Source organism: Teleopsis dalmanni, unplaced genomic scaffold (genome assembly GCF_002237135.1).
Source record: "Teleopsis dalmanni isolate 2A unplaced genomic scaffold, ASM223713v2 unscaffolded_contig_1310, whole genome shotgun sequence".
Taxonomy (NCBI): domain Eukaryota; kingdom Metazoa; phylum Arthropoda; class Insecta; order Diptera; family Diopsidae; genus Teleopsis; species Teleopsis dalmanni.
Window position 1 is genome coordinate 1 of NW_024032692.1, and position 9,565 is coordinate 9,565.

At 30.6% G+C, this 9,565-nt stretch overlaps 5 protein-coding genes across 5 annotated transcripts; 2 read left to right on the plus strand and 3 right to left on the minus strand.

Moving 5' to 3' along the window:
* Positions 1-1,542: 1,542 nt before the first annotated feature.
* On the minus strand, positions 1,543-1,989 carry LOC119664028 (histone H2A). The gene has a single exon (XM_038073611.1). It carries the CDS (start codon positions 1,939-1,941, stop codon positions 1,567-1,569), a length of 375 nt encoding a protein of 124 aa, XP_037929539.1. The 5' UTR covers positions 1,942-1,989; the 3' UTR covers positions 1,543-1,566.
* Positions 1,990-3,595: 1,606 nt separating this feature from the next.
* LOC119664026 (histone H2B) lies at positions 3,596-4,030 on the plus strand. The gene has a single exon (XM_038073609.1). The coding sequence runs from the start codon at positions 3,611-3,613 to the stop codon at positions 3,980-3,982; it is 372 nt and encodes a 123-aa protein (XP_037929537.1). The 5' UTR covers positions 3,596-3,610; the 3' UTR covers positions 3,983-4,030.
* A 1,054-nt stretch (positions 4,031-5,084) lies between these two features.
* On the minus strand, positions 5,085-5,618 carry LOC119664025 (histone H3). Its single transcript, XM_038073608.1, has one exon. The coding sequence runs from the start codon at positions 5,520-5,522 to the stop codon at positions 5,112-5,114; it is 411 nt and encodes a 136-aa protein (XP_037929536.1). The 5' UTR covers positions 5,523-5,618; the 3' UTR covers positions 5,085-5,111.
* Positions 5,619-5,827: 209 nt separating this feature from the next.
* On the plus strand, positions 5,828-6,139 carry LOC119664024 (histone H4). Its single transcript, XM_038073607.1, has one exon. The coding sequence runs from the start codon at positions 5,828-5,830 to the stop codon at positions 6,137-6,139; it is 312 nt and encodes a 103-aa protein (XP_037929535.1).
* Positions 6,140-7,662: 1,523 nt separating this feature from the next.
* On the minus strand, positions 7,663-8,368 carry LOC119664027 (histone H1-like). The gene has a single exon (XM_038073610.1). It carries the CDS (start codon positions 8,341-8,343, stop codon positions 7,663-7,665), a length of 681 nt encoding a protein of 226 aa, XP_037929538.1. The 5' UTR covers positions 8,344-8,368.
* Positions 8,369-9,565: the final 1,197 nt, after the last annotated feature.

Consider the following 9,565-nt stretch of genomic DNA (forward strand, 5'->3'; position numbering starts at 1 on the left):
TATGAATATTAATGTTTTTTAATAATTGTATCACATTTATTTAATAATAAATACAAATATTTGGCACAAAATTATTAGGTTCTTGATTTCAAAAAGGTAATTATGAAACTTTATGCTATTGGCCTGGCAACGTTATTTGTTTTGTACATTTTTATTAGTAACAAATATAATATTAATATTATTGTAACTTAGATTATACTACCTGCGAAGATTTATGTATCTATTTATTGATACGCGAATCTATGATAAATATTAAAAGATTCTTAATAATATATAGGGTTAGGCGATTGAAGTGTTACAAATTACACAGCGATATGTTTGTCAAACTGATATTGCCAACTACGTCAAATTCATATGAATGACAGCTATTTATATTGTTTACAAGTTACCACAAGCATTTGCGTCTAAGTTTTATAGAACTAATATTATTCGAAATGGAATTAAAAAATAAGTGTGATTGCATTATATTTGGTTGGAAAATTACAACTAGCTATTGTGCTTGAGCTCAAATATCTCAATGTGAATAAAATGTTTGTGTATCGTACCTTAAATCGTTATAATAGCTCAGGCAGAGTCACCAAATGCTATAGGGGTGGACAAAAAAAAAAACAGCAACATTGCCTAAAATGGTTCGGAAAGTGAAGGCTCGACTTAAACGAAATCCACGTCGTAGTACTAATCAAATGGCCAAAGAACCGATAATATCTGAACGAAGCATCTGACGCATTTTCCAAAATAAGCTCAAGGTAAAGCTTTAAAAGTTCCAAGGCACAAGATCTTGCACCAAAGCAACAAAAAGTTAGACTCGAATGAGCAAAGGAGTTGTTACGCTGGGCCAATTTGGAGAGCAAGTTGAGAACTAAAAAATAAGCCAGTTTCGATACGCTGAAGAAAGCTTTTATTCAGGAATAGGCCAAAATACTGGAAGATCACAGCCATAGTCAAGACAAAAGGTGGCCACATCAAGCTAGAGTGAATGGATTGTGAAATTTTAATTATTTTCACAAATTTTTGTAATTTGAATCAATAAAAAAATAATGTGATCGCTTGAATAGGTAACACTTCAATTATCTGACCCTGAATAATAAACTTGCATTCTTAAAAAATAGTGGCACAGCGAACCTGATTTCTAGGAAGTCAATTGGAACGCATACACACTCGTATGTATAAAAACTGGTTGATACCTGCTGCCCAAAAACAAAAAAAAAAATTATTACTATGTAGCAAAACGCAGTGTTAAGTTATACACTAACAATGCTATGTATTTTATCTGTTATGTAGGCTGATTTACAATTTTCGAAGATTTCGATTTCATGAAGGTCTTCCAGGAATGTAACGGAACAGAAGGGCGAGGCAAGAAATGATTGATTGTTAAGTGTTTTAAAGTATGGCTTGTGTAAGTTAGTAGGGTAGGTATGATAGTATGTACAATATTTATATCAATTGATTTAATGAAATACATTTTCTTTAATAAAATAAATTTTGTCGTCCTGAAAAGGACGGATTAATTGATAGTTAATTCTCCACGTATATGTATTCGTATTTTAATAAATAAAATAAAATAATTTAAGCCTTCTTTTCTGTTTTCTTTGGCAAAAGTACAGCCTGAATGTTTGGTAGTACACCACCTTGTGCAATTGTAACACCAGACAATAATTTGTTCAATTCTTCATCATTACGTATGGCCAACTGTAAATGACGAGGAATGATTCTTGTCTTCTTATTATCGCGTGCTGCATTGCCAGCCAATTCAAGAACTTCAGCAGCCAAATATTCCATAACGGCAGCTAAGTAGACTGGAGCACCTGCACCAACGCGTTCAGCATAATTGCCTTTACGCAATAATCGATGAATACGACCAACTGGAAATTGTAATCCAGCACGATTTGATCGTGACTTTGCCTTGCCTTTAACTTTACCACCTTTACCACGACCAGACATAGTTGAGTTGAGTTTCTAGTAGTTGAGATTTATAAAAATTGGATCTATTTTTTTTTAATTGTTGTTGAAAATTGAGTTCGAGTCGGTAAAAGTTAATACCTTGACTCAATTATAGTGGTAGACATTTCTAGATTATGTCCACTGGGTAAATGACGAGTGCTCAATTAATTTTATTGTTTAGTTTAGTTAATAATGGTACGGATGTCCGCGTATCTTCCTGTAGTGTGAATAGGTTGTTGGTGTAGATTTTGCAATAAAGTGTTGTCATGTGCATCTATTGATTTGAATAATTTGAGAGCCCTGTCTTTAATGTATAGTTTGATAGGTGTGATTTTTAGATCCCTTTGAATATCGACATTTCTTATGTACCAGGGAATGTTAAATATTTTTTTAATGGCTATATTTTGACATGTTTGAAGTTTGTTGAAGTTAGTTTTTGAAGTTTTGGAGAAAGCAATGAAGCCATATGATAGCGCCGGACGCATTATCTGGGTATAAAGCAACTTTTTATTTTTGATACTTAGAGCCTTGTTTTTGTAGAGCGGTCGTAAATGGTTTAGCATTGTGTTGATTTTATTTCTTAGATTGTATATGTGCGTGCTCCATTGGAATTTCTTGTCAAATGTAATCCCCAGGTATTTGATGTGGTCTTCCCAGTCTATATCGGTGTCATTTACTTTTAATTTTGGTGGATATTGCCACCGTTTTCTGGTTATGAAAATTGCCTTCGTTTTATCGTTATTAATTTTAATTTTCCATTTTTGGAAGTAAGAAGTGACACAGTCAACATGTTCCTGTAATGTGTTACTGACGTTTAAAGTATTTTTATCAGCATAGAATATACAGGTATCATCTGCATATAGGGCTAGTTTAGATGGTTCTAGCTTTGGAATGTCGGAAGTGAAGAGATTGTATAGGGCTGGAGACAATGGAGAGCCTTGAGGCACCCCTGCTTCAATAAATCTGGGGGTTGATAGATGATTATTGATTTTGACTCTGAATTGTCTTTTATGCATGAAGCTACCAATGATTTTGATGATGTTGAGAGGTAGATTTAGGTCGTACATTTTAGAGATGAGGCCATCGTGCCAAACTTTATCAAACGCTTTCTCAACATCAAATATTATCATGCCCGTCGATTTATTTTCTCTAAGTGCAGATTGGATGTATTGTGTCACTCTTGCCAGTTGTAGATCGGTCGAATGGTTGGCTTTGAAGCCGAATTGTTCGTCCGGTATAAGTTTTAGGCGATTTGTTTCGGTCTGCAGTCTATTTAGAATGACTCTTTCAGCTAGTTTCCCCATAACTGGAAGTAGGCTGATAGGTCGCCAGTTTTGCAGGAATGTGTGGTTCTTGTTGGGTTTCGGGAGCACAATTACTAATGCTTCTTTCCATTTATCTGGAAATTTACCTAACTGTAGCATGGCATTGATTATATTATTAATTATGATGATTGATGCTACAGGCAGATTTTTGATACAGCGGTTACTAATTTTATCAGCACCTGGAATTTTTTTTTTTTTTTTTTAATGATGCCGACAAATTATCTCATATACTTTTTCTAAACGCAATTTAAAATAAAAAATTGCTTTAAACTTTCGTTTGAAAAATGTTTATATAGAAACGGAAATTGCCCCAAATCGACGATTAAAATTTAAAATCAGAAATCATGCCACCAAAAACTAGCGGAAAAGCAGCCAAAAAAGATGGAAAGGCTCAGAAAAATATAACCAAAAACGATAAGAAGAAGAAGCGCAGGAGGAAGGAGAGCTATGCTATCTACATTTATAAAGTGTTAAAGCAAGTCCACCCCGATACTGGTATATCATCGAAAGCCATGAGCATCATGAACAGCTTCGTGAATGACATATTCGAACGTATTGCTGCTGAGGCTTCGCGCTTAGCACACTACAATAAGCGCTCCACCATTACTAGTCGGGAGATTCAAACTGCTGTTCGTCTTTTACTTCCCGGTGAACTGGCTAAGCACGCAGTTAGTGAAGGAACAAAAGCTGTCACTAAGTATACTAGTTCCAAGTAAATTGCGTTATATCAAACAAACACCACTTATTCAAAAGGCCCTTTTCAGGGCCACAAAAATATTCAATTGAGTTGATAATTTATCTATATTATAAATATGTATAGATTCCTGAAATTATTTACGAAAACTGACAGGCTTACCAATACCGCGTTATTGAATCTCAGAATGGTTGCAAGCTCCTCGGGGAGGTACGCAGATCTGATAAAGTTATAAACAATAATCCAGACAAGGATTATTGTTAATAGAAAGTAAAAGTGCTCAAGTGCACTGACTCAATTAACCTCAACATAATAATAATATAAATATGATATATATTTTGTTTTTGATATTTCTTTTAAGAGGCTACTGATAGAAGAAAAAAAATAAAAAAAAACTTTGACAGTCTCTTCATGAATTATCAGCTATCGTTTGGTTGTTAGTGAATAAATGATTCAATCAACAAATTAATTTCTGTCAGTTTTGACGATCTTACAGTTTTTTGATCATGGATAATATAACCTGCTAAATAGAGTTAACTCTTGAATTAACGAGTGTTAATCCTTATCATCAGTCTTAGTACTATCATCGCTTTTAAATTGATATATTCTATATTTGCATTCGTGCTTTAAATTTGAAAACATACAATTTCATGGGAGCTCTTTTACAACTCATTCCTTAAACGTTCTTTTAGTAAGTTCAAGTCATTTACATTACATTATGGCTTTTGATGCTTTCTGCTTACAGCAAAAGAAAAATAAAACATATTGATTCAATTAAATGTTATGACGTGAAACATTCTATGTCTAATGATATACTATATGATACTAATAATAGTATACATATGATACATATACATATTAATATATATTATGCTACTTCTAATAGCTATGTCTATACTATATCTATATGATATAATTTATCATTATCTCTTTTCTTTGAATAAACTTACTATTATAATTGTTGCATTTACATTTACATTTACATTTTGCTTATTTTATTTTCATAGTCAAAAATAAGCAATTGAAAATAGTCAAGCAATTTCAAACCCTGGATAAGTCATGTCATTTTTATTTATCTCTTTTCTTTATATAATTTTGGTCCTGAAAAGGACCGATTTTTGTATATTTATAAAATTATATTGCTTCCAATCTTAAGCACGTTCTCCACGAATACGTCTAGCCAATTGAATATCTTTTGGCATAATTGTAACGCGTTTGGCATGAATTGCGCATAAGTTAGTATCTTCAAAAAGACCCACTAAGTATGCTTCGCTAGCTTCTTGAAGAGCCATTACAGCAGAACTCTGGAAACGTAAATCAGTTTTGAAATCTTGTGCAATTTCACGGACCAAACGCTGGAATGGCAATTTGCGAATCAAGAGTTCAGTACTCTTTTGGTAGCGACGAATTTCACGTAAAGCTACAGTTCCTGGACGATAACGATGTGGTTTTTTCACACCTCCAGTAGCTGGTGCACTTTTACGTGCGGCTTTGGTAGCCAATTGTTTTCGTGGTGCCTTACCACCAGTCGATTTACGAGCAGTTTGCTTTGTACGAGCCATAATTTATGAGATATGTTACAATATGGTATTTTAAAAAATAGCGCAATTGAATAGCTCAATTTTCTCATCATACCTGGATGTTCTGTTTCAACTATTCACATGTTTTAACATTCATTGTTTCTCATATTGCTTATTCTTTTTGTTTTGTTTTCTTATGTTTTGTTTTGCTTTACCCAATATTTTTCATATCTTTCGTAGTGCTTATATTTTCTATAAATAGTCGTCAATCATCTGTCGTCACTTCATTTATTGTTTGAATTTGAATTCGAACGGTTCTACCATATCTATAAAAATTTAAATACAAAATGACTGGTCGTGGTAAAGGTGGCAAAGGATTAGGAAAAGGTGGTGCTAAGCGTCACCGCAAAGTTCTTCGTGATAACATCCAAGGTATTACGAAACCAGCTATCAGACGTTTAGCTCGCCGAGGCGGAGTTAAGCGTATTTCTGGTTTGATTTATGAAGAAACTCGTGGAGTATTGAAAGTATTTTTGGAAAATGTGATCCGTGATGCTGTTACATATACAGAACATGCCAAAAGGAAGACTGTTACAGCCATGGATGTCGTATATGCTTTAAAGAGACAAGGCCGTACCTTATACGGTTTTGGAGGTTAAGCAAATAATCAATTATTGATTTAATAATGCAATAATATATTGCCCAATGGTCCTTTTCAGGACCCAAATAATCTTACACTTAAAGAGATAAATTTACATATATATGTGTTGGTATTTTTCTAAAATTATAAAAAAATAAAATTTATTATTAGCCTGATCGGTTGATGTCTGTCGAGTATAATTTATAATTAAAATGATCAGTTTAACAATGTACAAAATATTTATTATTATAATTCTCAATTTCTTTGTTACATTAGCAGTATATATGTGGACTAGCTTCTTACGGGCTTAATTATAATTCTCATTCAATTTTTTTATAGAATAAGATAAATAGAACTGACGTATATGAGTAATTTGCGGACTGTTAGATATTGCAGTTTGAAGTTTCCGCACAATGGTGCAAAAATTTTCTCCATTCATTCCTAAGAGGTGGTTTTAGTGAATTCAAATCTCACACTGAATCTTAATCTTAATCCAAATCCAAATCCAAGTGTTCAACAAGCAAACTGCTTCCGGGGAAAATGAAAGTGAAAAAAATTCGTATATGAATTAAGTGAATTATGACAATATTATATAAAGAAAAGAAATAAAAGAACTTGTTATTGAAATAAATTAGAATATTTTAAAGTTATCTTTAAGTAATTTGCAGCGTCTTGCAAGTGAGTACCGAGTGTGGTGTGTTAGTTATAAATTAACAAGTGTAATTAGAAGCATTATATAATAATAAATAAAATTAGCATAAACCACTATTTTTATTTATTTAAAATAGAATTTAAAAATGAAATTAAGTGAATAAAATATATACAAGTGAGTATTTCATCAAATAAATGACATATTTTGATATATAATATTTTATGGTCATTACTATAATAAATAAATAATTGGATATTAAATATAATAGAATAAGATAAATATTTATTAACTTAAGAATGATGTGAAGTATTGCACATAATGTCTAAATAAGAGAATATAATTTTTTTAAATGCATAAAGAATTTTTGTTTGCTTATTAGAGATTAAATTTATAGCGCATTACAGAATAAAAGAATTTCTTCATATTATTCATGAGGTATTATTAAAAGAAATGATCGTGCACTGTGACCTACAAGGTATATTGTGCCCATTACTCGGGTTAGAGTGTTTCTCCAAGTCCGTTTTCTTTAATGAAAGACAATATAAAGTCCATCTTTCCTAGTCTTGAATATTTATGATCCATGAAATACCCTCCTAGGTGTTTATTCCGTTTGTGCATCAGTGGGCACTACCCAAGCACATAGTATGCAGTTTCTCTCTTCTCTACAGTATCTGCAGTCTGAGTTGGATTGAATTCCTAACTTCGATAGGTGATTATTCAATCTTTAGTGACCGATCATTAATAAACGCAATAGGTATACCATATACTAAAACATTTTATAAAATAAATAAATAAATAAATAAATAATGAATCTTCTTATCTTCTTTTTACACATATTTTGTAGCCCTAAAAAGGGCTGTTTTGATGAATTTAAAGTTTGATTTTTAAAATTATTTTTTTGCAGCAGTTTTCTTGACTGATGTTTTTTTAACGGCAGTTTTTTTAGGTTTTGCGGCCGTTTTAGCTTTTGTAGAAGTAGACTTTGGTTTAGCTGGCTTAGCCTTAACAGATCCAATCTTTTTAACACTTTTAACTTTAGCTTTCTCAGTTTTTTTCTTTTCAACACTCTTCTTAGCTGCCGCAGATTTTTTAGGTTTTTTCTCTCCAGATACCTTTGCCTTTGACTTTTTAGTACCTGCAGATGATGCAGTAACCTTCTTCTTCGTAACACCTGATGGCACCTTCTTTTTCTTACCCTCGACAGACGATTTAGGAGACTTAGCAGCAGCAGCTGATAATTTAAATGAACCAGATGCACCTTTTCCTTTTGTTTGTATCAATTTGCCATTAGCTACAGCAGTTTTCAAATATTTTTTAATAAATGGAGCCAATTTCTGGGCATCACATTTATATGTGGCACTTATATACTTTTTAATTGCCAACAATGAAGATCCGCTGCGTTCCTTCAAGTTCTTGATAGATGCATCAACCATTTGTTGTGTTGATGGATGAGATGGAGCTGCAGAAGGTTTTTTTACTTTTGTTGCCTTTTTAACAGCAACTTTCTTTTCAGGAACGGCAGTTATCTCCTTTGGAGAATCTGTATTTGCAACGGCAACAGCTTCAGACATATTTGCTTTTTAATATTCCGTAATATTCTTACTTATGATATTTTTTCGCATTTTTATGGTAGCTTAGCTCACTTTGTACGAAGCGCCGAGAAGAGCGCATTTATAAAAATTTTTCATTAATACATATTTCTACTGAGTTTGAAAAAATTTTTCAACATTTATTATTAATTTTAAATAGACCAAGTAAATTAAACACAATTATTTAAATCAAATTAAGTAAAGAAGATATTGAATATTTTATTACATTCATTTTTATACTAATTATAATTATATAAAATATATAAAAATTGGTTTAAACTTTAAATTTTGTAAATCTATAGTTGAACTTGTTAATAAATTAGAATATTTTAAAGTTATCTTTTGTATAATTTATATATTAAATTATTTATTAAATAGTTTATTCAATTCTCTGTTAAATTATATATATGGTTTTATATATTTCATATATTTATAAATGCAAATTTAATAAAACATGAGATGCATAAAAACGTCAGTTTTAACATTTTGAATGCTTATGTTTTATCCTATTTTGAAATATTAACTCAATTTATATAAAAGTTTAAAATTTCAAAGCACTAATAGAAATAATTATAAATAAATATATTGTATTTTAATTAGAATATAAGATTATCACTTTTAATTATATCAAATAGTGTCTATTTGAGATTAGATATCCATCCATAATGTTAACATGTTACATTGAATTCGTTTACTTTAAGATATGTTTTAAGATTTTCTATACGTATTATTTTTAAAATTTTATTACAAGTTTTAAATAATTTTTAATCATGTGAAAAATTATTATATATAAACGTTATTAATAACATATCAGCAATTAAATTTATAGTTTTCAATATCATTCGAATAACAACTGTACGTATCCTACTTAATAGAATTCATAAAAAAAAATTATATCTACATACATGATTAAAAATATATAAGAATGAAATCATTTTACTTTTTCTTTTATAATTATAATTTAATTATTTAACTTTGACTATTATAAGTATTTTATTAAATATGTATATTTAAAAAAAATGTTCTTTTTATTACTTTATAATTAAAATAAAATTAAAATTAAATGTGCGTATTCTAACATTTTTATAAGGAGTGATATACGACATAAAATGTTAAAATTTAAGATGAATTTTTTTATAAACTAACATGGATATGGATAACATTTAAATAGATACTGAAGTATATATATAAACTTGCGGCTGCT